The following is a 16,583-nucleotide window of genomic DNA, read 5'->3' as shown; positions in this document are numbered from 1 at the left end:
GAAAACTAAAAATCAAATAGAGAATCTGAATAGAAATGACATTAAAGGTCATAAAATGAAATATTGATACGGGGCTCCCCTGCAGAACAGGGCTCAAGATTTGGCAAAATAAAACAAATCAATTAAAATAAATAAATCAATAAATGAATACCAGACTGACTTGTGGAACACATTTCATAACATGTAAAAATTGCATTTAATCAAATAACCACAGTTTGGCCCCTGAATGCATCATCAGTTTACATGAGTGGGGTCCTGCTTTACCACCTGATCCTCAAGCCCTGTCTTTCTTGACGGCCCCTTTAAAAAGTGATGATTTGGAAAAGTTTCGTTTTTTTTTTACAGTTTTTAAATTAGTTTGTGTTGAATCAAATTACCACACACAAACGGAAGATTCCAGGTTGTACTCGAGTACAAAGCAAAGCTGTATTTTCAGATCTGTTTCTGTCACATTCACGCGAAGAAACAAATCTGATTCATGAAATATATGCTGCTCAGAGCAGAGCCAGGATCAGAGAAGTGTTCTCCCATCACACAAGCCAAGACTCATTTTTTTTAAAAATTAAACATTTGAGTTAAACAAACCAAAACATAAAATGAACCTTTTTTTCCCCCTAAATCTTCTCTCACACCATTATGATAACTAATGTGCACACTGTCACATAATTGACTGCTGTGAAAAACATCAAATCACGTAATAATGATGTCATGAATTGTTAATTAAATTGTTCTTTAAGGTCAGTGACAACAAAACAACAAAAATACAATCTGTCATTTCATATGTGTGGCCTCTGTCCCTTGACATGAAATTTTCAGGTTACTCCAAATTGTATTCCAGTTATCATATTACACACTTTGTTCATGTACACTGAGCACATGAGAAAAACAAGAGCTGGATTTAAGTCAATGCAAAACAAATGTGTCAGACAAAAGATTCAGTCCTTCATAAACAGCTCTGCTGTGTAAACATAGCCTCGCTGTGCTGTAATCTACATGTGGCTGAACAGAATACAAACACCAGCTATCACTCACTGCTGGCTTTCATCTGATTATCATGACTTACATTTTTTTTTAAATATTTAATTCAATTTAAATGAATTTTTGATGGTTTCTCTTTGAGTTACTATTAAAGAGGTAACTCGGACTGATTCTCGTTCAGAGAATTGTGGAGGCAGTGTTTCACGTTTCATTCGAATTTCCCTCAAGCCATATGTGGAGGCGTCTTGTGTTAGAACAAGGAGCACATTAGCTTGTTAAAAACTACCCATCACCCCATCAGTGCACAGCGACAATGTACTGTCTTAGCAGGACAACGCACGTGTAAAAAATCAGATGAATGATGGCTGAATTCCATTTAGCTGCTTCAGTTTCTGGATGCTGGTGTTGTACATGCTGGCTCACAGAGCCATTGGTAATGATATCAGTCACACCTGCGATGAAAAGGCCTACACAGGAAGTAGTGTGGCCTTCATGAGGAGAGGCAGATGTCAGGGTGTGGAGGTGGGTTATGCTGTCGATGGGCGTGTAGCAAATCTCACTTTAATGCCAGACTGGAGTCTGCATTCTGTCTCAGGCCAAAATTACAGGGCTGTTTTTTTTTTCATTGGCATCTAGTGGTGGATTTGCAGATGACAAACCCCTCGCCTCAAGTGAGGGGAAACGATGGTGCAAAATGTATGAAAAACAAGAAAGGCCTTTCTAGAGCCAGTGTTTAGTTTGTCCATTCTAGGCCACTGTAGAAACTGAAAATAACTTTTTTAGGCGGTTATATTTCACTTCTGACATACAGTACTCTGTAAACAGAGCCCTCTAGTGTTTCTTTATTTTATTACTCAGTATAACACAATGTAACCAGGATCTTTAACCCTACAGTACTCAGGGACAACAATTTAAAGGCATAAAATTACTCAGATCTTCTGCACACACTTTCATTGTGTGGTCCATAAAGCAAACTTAAGACTTCTGTCAGCTGACCTTCCAGTTTAGCTCTCCATCACCCATTTATCAAGTAGATAAAAATGATTTCATCATGCGGCTCCTCTGGACTTTCTAAATGTTACTGGACCAAACACATCAAAATGTGATAAAACAAGCCACTGGCCTGCAGGCTTCCTGGGGCTTTACACAACTGATCTATCATTGTTTTCCTGTATCAGCAGACTGACAATAGACAGTTTGAAAAAAAGTTCAAAACTGATGCAGCCCAAGCAAAAATATTCTCTTTTGTAGTCCATGCATTCTCCTTCATTGTCAAACCACCTTCATTTTGTTTGGTCAGAGATTAAGGTTCTATTTCATTCTTCCTGACCGCCAGAGGGCGGAGCTTCAGCACTGGATATCTCCATCTCGCATATGTGCAGGTTGAGTTATTATACCAACAAAGTCACCTGTGACCATGCGATGATGTAGGGAACACGCCCCAGTATAAAACCCCCATGTCATCACGCAATCTGTTCCTTCTATCTTCTTGATATTGAGGAAAAATCTGATAGCAGGTCAGTTCGGCTCGCTGCCGGTAGTCTCGTAACCAGAGGGTTGGTGCTTCGGTTATACGTCCACCAGAGACTGCGGTGAGCCACTTATTCTTTCAAATAAATGGTCTGTTTCTTTCAGACAAACAGCGGTGATCCCGCCGTTACAGTTCGTACTGACTACAGGTAAGTAAGCTAAGTTGCTTTTGCTGTTAGCCGATGCTAGGAGCCGGCGGCTTGCCGGTCTTGTATTTGTTTTTGTTATCTTACACATGTTTGAATCTCTGCTTTCATGGTTTGTAACGGCAGTAAGCACCCACCCACACACACATTAGACTGGACAGTCAGAAATCTTGCTTTAAGTTCGTTGAATTAAATGTTTTTGAGGCACGCTCCGGTGTGGATGCGTTTGTTTTCACTGTGACTGTCTTACACTGTTTATGAGATAATTGTGCAGCATAGAACGGACTCTATTTTTCTTATGTGCTTTTTTCTAGAAAAAACTGTACCACTTTAGGACATGTTGAGCTTGCATGTCTGTAACTCTTGTATGGCCCCCCTCCAACCGGAGGATGGTTAGCGCCGTATTGGTAATTTTAATCCAAAAGAAGGATGGCGGGTTCCACCCAATCCTATATCTGCAGGGGCTGAACAGGTTTTTAAAGGTCCTGTCATTTTGAATGTTGCGGATGGCAGATGTTCTCCAGTCAGTGGCACAGGAGGCCTGGTTTGTGTCAATAGACAGAAATGCCTATTTTCACGTGCCCATTGCTTCACACCACAGGCAGTTCCTGAGATTCGCCTTCAGGGCCGGGCTTACCAATTCAAGGTGATGCCGTTTGGTCTCTCACTTGCCCCTTGCATATTTACGAGTTGCGTGGCAGTGGCCCTTGCTCCCATACAGGCCAGGGGTTTGAGGGTCTTGCCATATCTGGACGATTGGCTAATTGTTTCCCCAACTGCAGAGCAGGCAGTCAGCAACACTGCTGTGCTCCTTGGACATGTGAACCAGCTGGGCCTCACAGTCAATTACTCCAAGAGCAGTCTTACACCCAGTCAGAAAACAGATTACCTGGGCATGACTCTCGACTCTCTGTCAATGAGAGCCTTCCTTTCCCAGAAATAAGTGGAGAATATTTTGCAACTCAGGTTGCTTCCGGAAAGTGTGTTGAGATACGGCCTCTTTCTCAAGCTGCTGAGTATGCTGACGGCAGCATCCATGGTGATCCCCCTGGGTCTCCTTTCCTTACGGCCCCTTCAAATTTGGGTCAACACACTTCATTTGGATCCCAAGTGGCACACGGGCAGGAACGTCAGGGTATCTAGCCCATGCTATCGAGCCCTGAAACCTTGGAGGAGAAAGGAGTATCTGGTCAGGGGGGTTCCCCTAGGAGTAATCCCTTCCCGCTGAGAGGTTGTGGAGACAGATGTCTCTCGGTTAGGTTGGGGTGCAGTCTGGCAGCGCAGGACCATCAAGGGCAGATGGAGCACACAGCACAGGTGGGAACATATAAATGTGCTTTTCCCCACTTCCTGAGCCTCAGGGCCGTGCACCTCCCAGGTGTGCAGAACAGTGTGGCGGATGTTCTCTCCCGCCAACGGCCACCACAGGGCTACTGGAGACTCCACCCAGAGGTGGTGGAAATTAGGGCAGAGCAGAGGTGGACGTTTTTGCCTCAGAAACATCCACACATTGTCCCCTTTGGTACTCCCTGATGGTGGGAACCAGCCCTCTGGGACAGGATGCCTTGGCTCATGCTTGGCCAGCCTGCCTTCTATATGCCTTTCCTCTAATTCCACTCATTCTGGTGATGCTGGAAAGAGTGCAACAGGAGGGCCACAGACTGCTACTGGTGGCCCCCAACTGGCCAGGGCGGCCATGGTTTCCGGTGCATGGCATCCAAATCCGGATAGCCTTCAGCTTTGGGTCTGGCCATTGGAAGCCTGGACCCACTCCTAGCATCCTGTGATCCACACGGTATTAAGTTCCAGGGCACCCTCCACTAGGTCACTCTATGCTAATTGTCGGAAGCTTTTCTCCCAGTGGTGCCAGACACAGGATGAGGTGCCAGAGAACTGTCATGGGCAGCCGTGAAAGGGGTCTCCCTGCAGGACATCTGTGCTGCAACGACCTGGTAATCCTCATGTACCTTTGCTTGCTATTATCGTGTCAATGTGGCTGCTCTACCAGCTGTGGCAATGGCTGTCCTGTCAACGGCTTTAATGCCTTAATGCGGTGAGCATTCCTCTTGACCTTGCTGGTATGAGTCATCCAGTGATGAAGCACCACCCTCTAGCGGTCAGGAAGAATGAAACAGAACGAGAGCTACGAATGTAACTGTGATTCTATGAATTCTGGATGACCACCAGAGCTGTCTGTCACTTGGAATCTTGGCGAGAAGATTCTGTAGGAACAGATTGCGTGATGACGTGTTTTATACTGGGGCGTGCACTTTACGTCATCGCCTGGTCACAGGTGACTTTGTTGGTATAATAACTCGACCTGCACATATGCCAGATGGAGATATCCAGTGCTGAAGCACCACCCTCTGGTGGTCATCCAGAATTTATAGAACCGTAGTTACATTCGTAACTCTGGTTTTTTATGTTAGCAATGAAGTTAGCATGAGGCTATTATGAAACACTGTATCAAATCATGTCATCATCAATCATGTTTAAGTTCCAGTGTGTCAGATTTTAATGGGCTGCTTTACAGAATATTACATAAACAGAACATAGTATTCATAACTAAGATTTTGTTGCAGGTCCTCCTCCATGGAGTCTGCCATGTTGGACCATCATGTTTCTACAGTATCTCTGGGGCAAACTGAACACTGACTGTAGACAGGCCTTTTTACATTTTTTTTCCATGGCTCTGTAGTTTCTCCTTTACATTACCTCTTGGCTTTACAGACCTTTACAGTGAGTGTTGTTTAGCTGTTTAACACACAACTTTACTGTCCTGCTTCACTGTTTTTAGCGGCAGCAGGCAGCTGTTATCAGAGAGGAGCTCTAAAAAGTCACTGTATTGCAAACAGCAGACAGTCAGAGACTATAGCTGGTGAACATAGTGGAACATTTAGCAGCCAGAGAGATAGATATTCCCCTTGGGAGCTGGTAGAGACCAAAAACAGGGTAAAAGAGAGAATACTGGATTTGTCAGGTGACATGAACACGACTGCTGGATGTGTAAATAAACAACTGTTTGCTACCATAAAAGGTTGTGTGGGTTTGCTCCTGCTGGTTTCAGATCTGCTCTGGGCATCCATCTGCACACTGTCACTAGACTGCGTATCCTGCTTGAGTGTTAAACCTTTCCAGCTCCCCTGCTGTCCCATACAGATGGAGCACATTGACATGGACTTGGTGGAGTTTGAATTAGGGTTTGTACGCAGTGTTAAAAAAAAAAAAAAAAACCTTTGGCAGTTTAGTCAGAGCAGCAGAGGTACTGTGTGTGGTCATCTGCTGGTGTAAACCTCTGCAGTCGCTGACAGTGTGGACCGCATTATCTTGTAATGGTAACTGTTGTACTGAGTGCTGACAATGGCTTGAAATGGTTCAGACCGTCCAATGTCCCGCGTTAATCTACAGACTCTAGAGCTTGGTATCTGTGTCTTTGAGATCCATCCCCAGTTTTGAGAGTCAAACCCAACTTTAGGTAATCTTTTTGCTTTATTAGCTTAGCAGGTTAATGCAAAAGTGGCAGGAGGCATGGTGGTGACAGAGTGAAAATCAAACAGACAGACACAAACGGCCAAACAGTTGAGGTATGCAACCACAAGAAGGATCAGGACCTGGTCTTTGAGTAAACAATGCTTTTATTTATTCAAATCATTTGTCAGCCATTGAGAAACATTTCAAAATTTCTCCCTGAAGTGTGTGATCAGAAGTTTTCAGCTGGGGACACTTCTGAACTGAGGAAGAGATTTATTTGACAAAACAGATTTGACAGTTTGCTGATCCTGAACGAAGCTTCTGAACGTTTCACACAGCAGCACGGAAATCCACTCCAACAGATTCAATGAAACCGTCAGGTTTTTTTCTGTTTGGCACGGAGAAGCAAAATCAACATGCTGTGTGTTTCATATCTTTGGATTCACGTCTCAATTAAGAGTTTTCAACTAATTTCTGATTTTAGATCCATTCAACAGTTTACATCAAACCCATTTTTAAGGTCTTGTGTCAGAGGAACTACAGGCTGCTAACATTGCGTCTATTTTTACCCAGGTGGTTCTTATAAGTTGGTTTAGTTCATAGATGGAGTATTTTCTTCATACTAAAAGTTCATCCGACAGATTGACACTGAGTCTCACAGGATTGCTCTTTTACTCCGTCAAGATGAATCTATGAACCATGTTGCTTTCTGACCACAGCTCAATGACACGATGTCCAGTAATACATCATATCATAGTTATTAAAGTGTTGGTGGATTCAAAGGGTCAGCTGGGTGGAAACAGTGTGTGAATATGGTAAATGATTTCTGCAGGATGCTCAGCAGACCTTCTGCTCCTCGCTCTATTAAAGTGACTTGTTTACATAACTCTGCAGCCTCTGTTACACACTGGATGTTGACTGGAATTGATTTTTTTTGAGTAAATGTTGTGGAGCCCAGTTTGCCCAGGCAGACTACAGCGGCTTACAAAAATGGAAATGAAGTGAAAGTCTCTGTTCTCCTTCAATGGATGAAGCCTGTGACTGAAACTGAACCAAATCAGAAAAGCCTAACCAGGAGACAACAGGGCGTCATTTCTCAGTAAGCATGTTTCAGAGGAAGCACTCATTGGATCGTCACCTTCAGACTCTCTCACATATGTCAGCAGGTGCTCTTGTTCACATGGAGGCAGATATGATTCATATGAAGCACACTGAGGCCTTTAGTGTCACTGAGACAAGTGAGCAGATTTAATTGATTTTCAGACCAAAGCTTTATTTCTGCCGTTAGAACACATCTGATCCAGAAAAACAGACACCTTCTGAACTGTTGTCTATCAGTGATGATACAGGAGGTAGAAGACCTGCTGACATCACTGATTGACATGTGGTCAGAAGTGCAGAACAAACGGAATGTGATGTAACTCAATGTGAAATCAACTGAATGAAAACATAAAACACGTTTAAAGAACTAAAACATCATCTGTTTCACACGTGTTAAATAATCAGAGATCCGTGGTATAAGGGGGAACCTTCTGTGCTCCAGCACTTCAGCTTCAGACAAGAATGCATTGCAGTCGAGTTTAAAGTAAGAGGTGAAAATGCTGCCATGTTGGAAATGACTACAGACGAGGGAAGCTGATACAAGGTGGGCAGAGCAAAGCAGTAAATTGTAAAATGATCACTGGAATGCACTGATCACAGATCATTGAGGCCTGTTGTCACACGGTCTCTGTTTCAGATTCATCGCACTCATCTGTTGATCATGTGTTTTTCTGTCACTGGTCCTCAGCTGAGGGACAGGTCACTTGTTGCGTCGGACACCTCCGTGTTGACCTGAGCGGCGATGCTGGCAGGTTTTACGTTCAGGTGGATGTCGTACTGCTGGTCCAGACCCAGGTAGCTGTCGCTCATCAGGTACAGTGTGTATATACACCTAAAACCAGATGGTAGGTTGGTCAGCATTTGGAATACAAGCCTGGATGCACAAGGCTGGACAAACATACACGTTTTTTTTATTTACAGTTCCTTACTTTCCAGTCTTCTCCGGTGTGTAGAAAGCAACAGACACAGTTGTGTAGTTGCGTACGTATCCAATCCGTTTGACAGCCAGCAGCTCCCTGCGATCCACCTCCCCCATGACCAGGAACCAGCCTTCATCCTTCGCCTTGGGGAACCTGGGAGCCTGGGCCTTACTGTCCTGCTTCCTCTGAAGGAACAGGCATGAGGACAGTTTTCACATGGTTAAGGTGGTGCCAAATGAAGATTTATGGTAATGAGTAGTGAGCGGTAGCTGAGTCTGATGAATGTCGAGCTAAGCCTGATGAAAGCTGAACCATATCTCAGGCCAAACATTACATTTTGGTCCTGCTGCAGTTAAGGATGTGGCTGTTTTCACACAGTTGTCAGTTTACTTTGACACATCACAGTGACTTGATAGAAAGCTGAGTTCTGGTTTGCACATACTGACCCTCTGCTGGCCCGTGTTGATGCGTCTCAGTGACACCTGCAGGACATACTCCTGGTCAGCGTGGACGTCCAGCCAGCTCCTCTCTTCCCTCAGGTTAGCTCCTGCTGCAGGAAGGCGGTGCTCTGTCTGCTCCTGACTGTCCTCCCACCAGCCCTTCATGCTTATCTGAACCTCCAGCACCGGGAGATGACTCAGGAAGGACCACGCCTGACGAGGGAGAGAGAAGATGTGATCAGAGAGAGCGTGAGGGCGGATTAGGTGGAAGTGATCATATCTATTATAATGCTCAACACTGAAACAATCACAGAACAAATTTTGCACCACATGGTCAGAGTTGATGCAGCATTTGCTTGGATTCACTTGTCTGTTAGTCATACTGACACAAGACCTGGGGCACCCTTCCTAACTCTGTTGGAATGAATAGAATTTGCACCCTGCCTGGCTCTGTTCCTGAGTCCATCATGATTCCCAGAAACCCAGGAAGTGATCTAGTCTGAGGCTGTGATGTACAGGATATCAGAGAACTGTTTGTACATCCAGACTCAAGTCCAAGGCTGGAATTTTCCTAGTCAGGAGTGTGCATTTATTATCAGACAGTTTTAGTCTTGGTCTGGTTGCAGGTTAAGTGAGGTATTCCAGATGTCACTCATATTCTCCAGTTGTTTCTGGGGGATTACAAGGTGTTCAGTCCAAGATGTGATATGTAATCACTCCAGCAAGTCCTTGGTCTTCTCCACAGTCTCCTTACAGTTGGACGTGACTGGAACACCTCTAAAGGAAGGTGCCCAGAGGTCATCCTGATCAAAAGCCTGAACCACCTCAGCTGGCCTCCTTTCAACACGAAGGAGCAGCAGCTCTACTCCGAGCTCCCTGTCCATGTCAAAGCTCCTGATCCCATCTCAAAGCTGAGTCCAGACACTCTATGGAGTATGTATTTGCGATCTACATTTACATTCAGTCATTTAGCTGATACTTTTATCCAAAGTGACCAAACAATCAAGGTACATTCTGACAAGGACATGTTAGTGCAGCAAGAAGTACTGTGAAAGTTCTAGCAGGGGTAGATTTAGCATGTTGTTGGTAGTGTGGTCCTCTCTGAAGGGCTGGAGGTCTTCAGGAGGTTTTCAAAGGTAGAGAGGGACACTTCTGATCTGGTAGGAACTGGTAGGACGTTCCACCAATGGGGAACAACAGACGAGAAAAGTTTGGATTGTCCTGAGAGTACGGGTGGCAGAACTAGGCACCGTTCATTGGAAGAGGTAACATATGTCTGTATGAGGACGTTCAATTAAGAGGGTGCAAAACCAGAGGCTACTTTAAATTGAATACAGGCTGCTACAGGTAGCCAGTGGAGCTTGATGAGAGATGCTGGTTGAAGACCAGGCACGCTGCTGCATTCTGGATCATCTGAAAGGGTTAGTCTCATCCTTCTGGTACTACCTGAAGTTCATGATCATAGGTTTGACCGTAGATTGACAGGGAAATAGAAAGCTTTGCCTTCTGGCTTGGTTCCCTTTGATCAATAACAGTCCAGTTCAACACCTATCTACTGGTTCATCTTTCATCATTCATATCTCACAAGTGACAGGACAATGGAGTGTGAGATGGACCGGTAGGTCGGTGCGGCGTCTGCAGTACTGCGGACATTGTACCGGATAGTTGTGGGGAAGAGGCCAGTCCATCTATATTCCAACCCTCACCTATGGTCATAAACTTTGGGTAGTGACTGAAAGAATGAGATCAAAGAATGAGCTTCCTCTGCTGGGTGGCCCGGGCTCAGCGTTAGAGACAAGGTGAGGAGCTCGGAGTAGAGCCGCTGCTCCTTCACGTCAAAAGGAGCCAGCTGAAGTGGTTTGGGCATCTGATCAGGAGTGGCTTCGTTTGAAGGTGTTCCAGGCCATTCCAACTGGGAGGAGACCCCGGGGTACACTTGCTGGAGGGACTACAAAGCCCATCTAGCCTGGGAACGCCCCGTGATCCTCCAGGAGCAGCTGAAATGTGTTGCAGGAGAGAACCTGCTGCCACCATGACCCGAACCCAGATAAGAAGAAGAAAGGAAAAACGGATGGACGGATGTATAAGAATCTCGAGGTAAGGTGTGAAGCGTCCTTTGCAGGTGCGTACACTGTCATGTCATTATGTACTGTACATAACTCAAAGCTGTGCAAACGGGATCCTTCACATTTCTTATGTGACATGAAAGTGGTGCTCAGAATTCTGAGAAAAAAAAGTGTTTTTCTAAAAAAGAGGGAGGGGTCTGTTCTGTGTTTGAGTGACAGGTCTGTCGGCTACTGTACAGCGAGTCTTAGCTCTTAAGTGTTTTTATGGAGAATTTAACCCCAAAGCCCCCACCATGAGGAAGACATTACACATCAGAAAGATAGAGAGCACAGAGAGAGTGACTGCTGAAGAGTGTGTTGTGCACGCGCGTATGTGTGTGTGTGTGGCAGCGTATTGAGGGCTAGGAGGAGAAAAGCCTCTCTCTGATTCACCCGGCAAAAGCTATTTATGTGAGGATTACTCTCCCTGAGCAAGTCAGACAGGAACGCTGCTGCACATCTAATTATTTAATTAGAGAGGCCGCCACACTGTGAGGGGGTGGGGGCGACGGGGGAGTAAAGGTAGGGAAGGAGGAAAGCGGGACACTGATTGGGTGAAGCCACAGGGTCTGCCGTCGTGCCCGGACACTCTCATTACTGCTGCAATTAGCACTTAAATTGGAGCTGTAAACCCCATCAATGGAGCTGTAATTGGGGATCCTGGAGGTATCTGGGACCACAGTGGCAAGACTGCTCATGGCACGTCACTGATAATGTGTGTGTGATCTGCATGCACAAAATGTGGAAATGGGTCCATTCTGAAGATCATTTTTGTAAAATGTAGAGTGTTGAAGTGCCTACAATCATTTTTTGTTGTTTCTGTAGTAAACCAACATTCTCCAAAGTGCACACGCTCTTGATTTCCATGGATACTCAATTTCCCAGTGTCCTCTGGGTGTGATATTATTTGCAGTCTTACCTGGGCGATCTGACTTGATTGAAACTCTTGCCCGACAATAGCAGCAAAGACACTCTCCTTTCCATTGCACGCAGCGATCAGCTCGGGAAGTCCTTCAATTGGGCCGCTGAAGCCTCCCGCGTCGCTCCTCCCCTTCCTCTGCGCCCATTTCCTGTGGTGTGATTGGACGAGAGAGATTCACAACAAATCCTCCCCTACACTCCCTGCTGTGATTCACCACAGAGACTGCTCGTCTTCCTCTCTTTCCCCTCTTTTACCATTGTTTTCCAGTTTACAAAATTATTTAACACTACAACACCATGTGTGTGTGTGTGCTTGTGCCTGTGTGGGTGGAGAGGTTTGCAGAATGGAGCTGCGTTTCATGGAAGGGAACAGTTCATCACAGAAACACCAGCTGGAGTCAGTGCGTTCAATCCTGAGTTGTGTTTGTCGTTACAGCAGTCAGACCTTTAAATCTGTGAAACCCTTAACACCTAAGGCCGACATGGGGAGAAGCTGTTCAGACATTAACGGAACATGATGAGATGTAATGTGATTCTAAGCACAGCTGGGAGAACAACGAGGCACATTAGTCATCTACTAGAGGCAGGCTACAAATGAATGGCTTGTGCAGGCATTTGAGCTGTACCTGCGGTGAAGTGATGATGTTTACCTGAACAGATAGAGGTCTTGTTGTTCTACATGTGGCAGCGTCTGTAATGAGGAGTCGTGCAGCCAGCGGCCCTGGACGATCATCTGGACCAGGTTGCAGATACTGATGGCTGTAACAAGCCAACCTTCACTGGCAGCTACATCCAGCATCGCCTGAGGATACAAATCCGAAGAAAGTATGACATTAAAGACACGAAACGTGATTTTTATGACATCTCAGCCTAAACCACCCAGTAAAGAAGAGTCTAATGTAATGTACCTAAATCTTCTTCCATTTTGACAACCAACATTGAATTTTACACAAACTGACTTCCCACACTTGTTATATATACTGGTGTTACTGAGCCCTGAGTTTGAAGCATGAATGGTCTTAAAAGTCTGACACAATTAGAAGGACAGTAGAGGTCAGTCAGTGTGCTCCTAGTTTGAAGAAGCAGACAGAAGTCTCTCCATGGAAGCAGAGGAAAGCACTGCAGTGGATAGGGTCCACAGAAAAAACGCCCACCTATCATACACTTAAACCTGTGCTGACCCTGTCAACAGCATTACTTTGCCCAACTCATATGCTCTGCTATCTGTTTAAAATGAAGGTGCCAATAAGGTGTAGAAGTTGGAAACTTGTAGATCAGATCATAAACTAGAAGCGACTGTTAGAATGACTGACAGGAGATTTAGAATCATGTCATTTTGCAGCCAGCCCTCAGCTCCATTTCTGGATCGCTCTGTGGTTTTCCTTTTACCCTTGGTGAAGCTTGAGGTTGCTGGACAGAGACGCTCTCAAACAAACTTCATTAATCTACAAGTCATTTCCTGAGAGTAACTGTGACTCTGGGTGCACGTACGAGGCCTAGCAAAGGAAATCAAAATGCTAATGCAGTACAAATTAGGAGTGATTTACATTTCACAGTAGCTGCTTGAGTAAATTGATGACAGAATATGGCTGAAGTCACAGCAGTGCTTAGAACCAGCAACAACAGCCTTATTAATGAGAATCACAGCATGTTAACTCACATCAAAGGGAATCAATGTCCAGAGACTGAGCATTTGAAAGGTTGAGTAGAAAGCTATTTAAATAAAGAGGACAAGGACATGTTTTAAAGGCATACACACGGTTTGTTTGACACATAAGTCAGACTGAATACATATCATATTTGGTCTAATTGGATAGGGCAAATTTTATTGCCATAGGTCTCAGACAAGCAACACCTCCATACTTCCAATGGCAGAAGTGCAGTTCCTCAATTGGCCACTTGAGGCTGGCTACAGAAAGAGTCAGTCTCCATAAGTCCCCATGTTCAAATGTCCAGCTTCACAGTAGAAATAAACATGTTTACAGCCTGGTACAAAAAAACAGTTTTGGTCTCTAAAGCTAATTTCCCCGTTCATGACAACTGTACTGAGGGTGAATTTATATACAACTCACCTGTTCAAATGATATTAGGTTTAAGTTGAAACTTTATTAATCATGCTTTTTACACACAAAATTATTTCTCTGCATTCATCCCATCCAGCTGGCACCTGTCGGAACACACATGCACATGCACAGGAACACACACATAGTGACAGATGCCATATACACATATATACTGCAATGGGGAGCAGATGTTGGGGGGGTACGGTGCCTTGCTCATGGACTGCCACCCCACCAGCTGTCAGTTCTCCTTACAATTTTTTGAGCAGCGAGAGCAGGGATCGAACTGCCAACCTTCACTGTCGCCATGGCAGCCCCCTTTAAGATTATATTAAGACTTATAAAAAATATAAAATATTAGTTCCAAGTGCACAGAGAAATTAAAATTCACCTGCCTTTTTTACAGATGAAAAAAAAAACAATAAGTAAGGAACTTAAAAGATTATCCTGGGAAAGCATTTTTTCCACCTGTTCATAAACACAAGAGAGGAATACATTTAGAACAGACTCGCTTCCCTCTCAGGGATTAATGGGACATTTTTTCGATTATGAATGCTTGTTAGCTGGGGCAGCATTGTGGGTTCTCTTTTTGGGTCTAATGCATTTCAGGACAATTTTGGACCAAATCTGTCTGTCTTCAGATCCCTTTAATATAAATATCTCCAATTTTTGGGTTTTGAGTGGGTTTTCCAACGGTTACATTTGAATCAGGCCCAAAAATCCAGAAGTTAAAAGGTGTCCCCTCCATGGTTTCTATGAGGGACTTTACCTGTTGCACTTCATTCATTTACTTCCTCTACTGTACTGTACTGTACTGTTTCTTGTCATGTATTATTATTAGTGCTGTCAAAATTAACGCGTTAATTTTGTCGATTAATTTTAAAGAATTAACGCGTTAAAATTTTTTTACGCAATTAACACGGTTTTGTTTACTTCCAGTGGCGGCCGCCATTTTGGATGTGGCAAAGTGTAGCTTTGTTTCCCAGATATATTAGTGTGTGTGTGAACGGGTGTATAAGAGGCATTAACTTAAAGCCCTCACGGAGACTGCGCCCTGGGCGGTCGCCCACATTGCCCATAGCTAAAACCGGCCCTGCTTGTTTTAGTTTACGGGCAGATCTGCCACATCCAATATGGCGGACGTGTTAACGTATCGCAGCAACGGACCAACCTGCTCAATGAGGCGTCTATGTATATATGTCTATGATCTATCCTAACTAAAGGAGAGTCTATGTATATATGTCTATGATCTATCCTAACTAAAGGAGAGTCTATGTATATGTCAATGGTCTATCCTAACTAAAGGAGAGTCTATGTATATGTCTATGATCTATCCTAACTAAAGGAGAGTCTATGTATATATGTCTATGATCCACCCTAACTAAAGGAGAGTCTATGTATATGTCTATGATCTATCCTAACTAAAGGAGAGTCTATGTATATATGTCTATGATCTATCCTAACTAAAGGAGAGTCTATGTATATATGTCTATGATCTATCCTAACTAAAGCAGAGTCTATGTATGTGTCTATAATCTATCCTAACTAAAGCAGAGTCTATGTATATATATCTATGATCTATCCTAACTAAAGGAGAGTCTGTGCATATATGTCTATGATCTATCCTAACTAAAGGAGAGTCTATGGCGGAAAGGTGGATAAGGACAGACTTTTAGGGGGAACATTTCATTTTAAAAAGTTGCCCGACGGCTCATTGGACAAAAACAAGGCAATTTGCACAGTTTGCAAAGCCTCAATTTAAATTCCACAGAAGTAACACAACTTTAACATATCACCTCAAAGCAAAACACCCAGTCTACACTACAGGAGTGTGGCACTCGTCAGTATATTTCCTCATTCTGGCTTTTTTCTATTTGCACTGTGCATATGTGCACCTTAAGCCAATAAAATGAATGAATTTAAATATACTTTCTCTGTGTTTATTCTACATTAATTTGATCATTTTACATAAATAAATATTCATTATAAGCTTCAGTCTCAGAAAAATGCATTTAATTTATTGATAGATTAATCGCGATTAATCGCGATTAATTACAGAAATTTTTGCGATTAATTAGTTAATTTTTTTTTAATCGATTGACAGCCCTAATTATTATCCATTCTTACTCCTTTTGGTAGAAGCAGCACATGTTTAAAGATGATGGACTGAAAGTCTGCTTTTCTCTTTTCCTGAATCTCTGGATGTCCATCCTGGCTGCTGTGAGACAGATTATGCAGCAGTCCCATGTTTGGTCTCAGGGAGGTTATTGTCCAGAGACTAGATGTTTGATAGCCTACTGGGGCCAGTTTTCCCACCACCTCAGCCTGACATCCTGACCGAGGATGCTAGCCTTCCTCCTTTTGCCCAGTGATACGTCTATGGATTAACAGTCCATGGACGCATCTCCTTTCAGGTGCATCCAAATAAAAAACAAAAAAACAAATTGCCAACTGGATTAACATGTTATGTTTGTTAATACAAAGAGATTGCGATACATGAAACAAAGAATTGTGAGGAAGTTATCTACATGACAGCCATAGCCATAACCATCTGGAGTCCAATGATAACACACTGAAATAATATAAAAGGCAAAACCACATATGTCTCAATATTATGCAATAATATTCAATATATGTGTCACTTTATTGGCTCTGTGGCTGTGAAGTGAAGCCAATGTGAAGTGTCATAAACTGCAGTCCCTTAAACGTCCCTTAAACGGATTAAGGTTTGCTATAGAATGAGTTAGTCTGTATGTGAGCCCCCATGCTAAAATGTCCAACTTCACAGCAGAAATATTATGTAGAATTAACAGTGGATGCTTTGATTGACAGGTAGGTGCTGTTACAGATGTCTTGTATGAGCAACTAGGGGTCATTCATTTCAATAGATGCACTGCAGAATGTGGACCTT

General features: G+C 43.7%; 1 protein-coding gene across 4 annotated transcripts in view; it reads right to left on the bottom strand.

Moving 5' to 3' along the window:
- Window positions 1-7,377: 7,377 nt before the first annotated feature.
- The window catches only part of ascc3 (activating signal cointegrator 1 complex subunit 3), a 143,621-nt gene continuing 134,415 nt past the window's right edge, over window positions 7,378-16,583 (bottom strand). For 3 of the 4 annotated variants that reach the window (XM_027286029.1, XM_027286030.1, XM_027286031.1), the window contains exons 38-42: window positions 12,263-12,414; window positions 11,611-11,761; window positions 8,593-8,799; window positions 8,156-8,331; window positions 7,378-8,058 (exon numbers count right to left, since the gene is read on the bottom strand). In XM_027286029.1, coding sequence (XP_027141830.1) covers window positions 7,911-8,058; window positions 8,156-8,331; window positions 8,593-8,799; window positions 11,611-11,761; window positions 12,263-12,414 — 834 coding nt within the window. In that variant the 3' untranslated portion in view covers window positions 7,378-7,910. Of the gene's footprint in view, window positions 8,059-8,155; window positions 8,332-8,592; window positions 8,800-11,610; window positions 12,084-12,262; window positions 12,415-16,583 lie in introns of those variants that run through there. The other variant, XM_027286032.1, reaches the window with a different exon arrangement.

Source organism: Larimichthys crocea, chromosome XIII, assembly GCF_000972845.2.
Source record: "Larimichthys crocea isolate SSNF chromosome XIII, L_crocea_2.0, whole genome shotgun sequence".
Lineage (NCBI taxonomy): Eukaryota > Metazoa > Chordata > Actinopteri > Sciaenidae > Larimichthys > Larimichthys crocea.
Note: the sequence above shows the minus strand (reverse complement) of the source record. Positions and strands in the feature narration are given on the sequence as shown.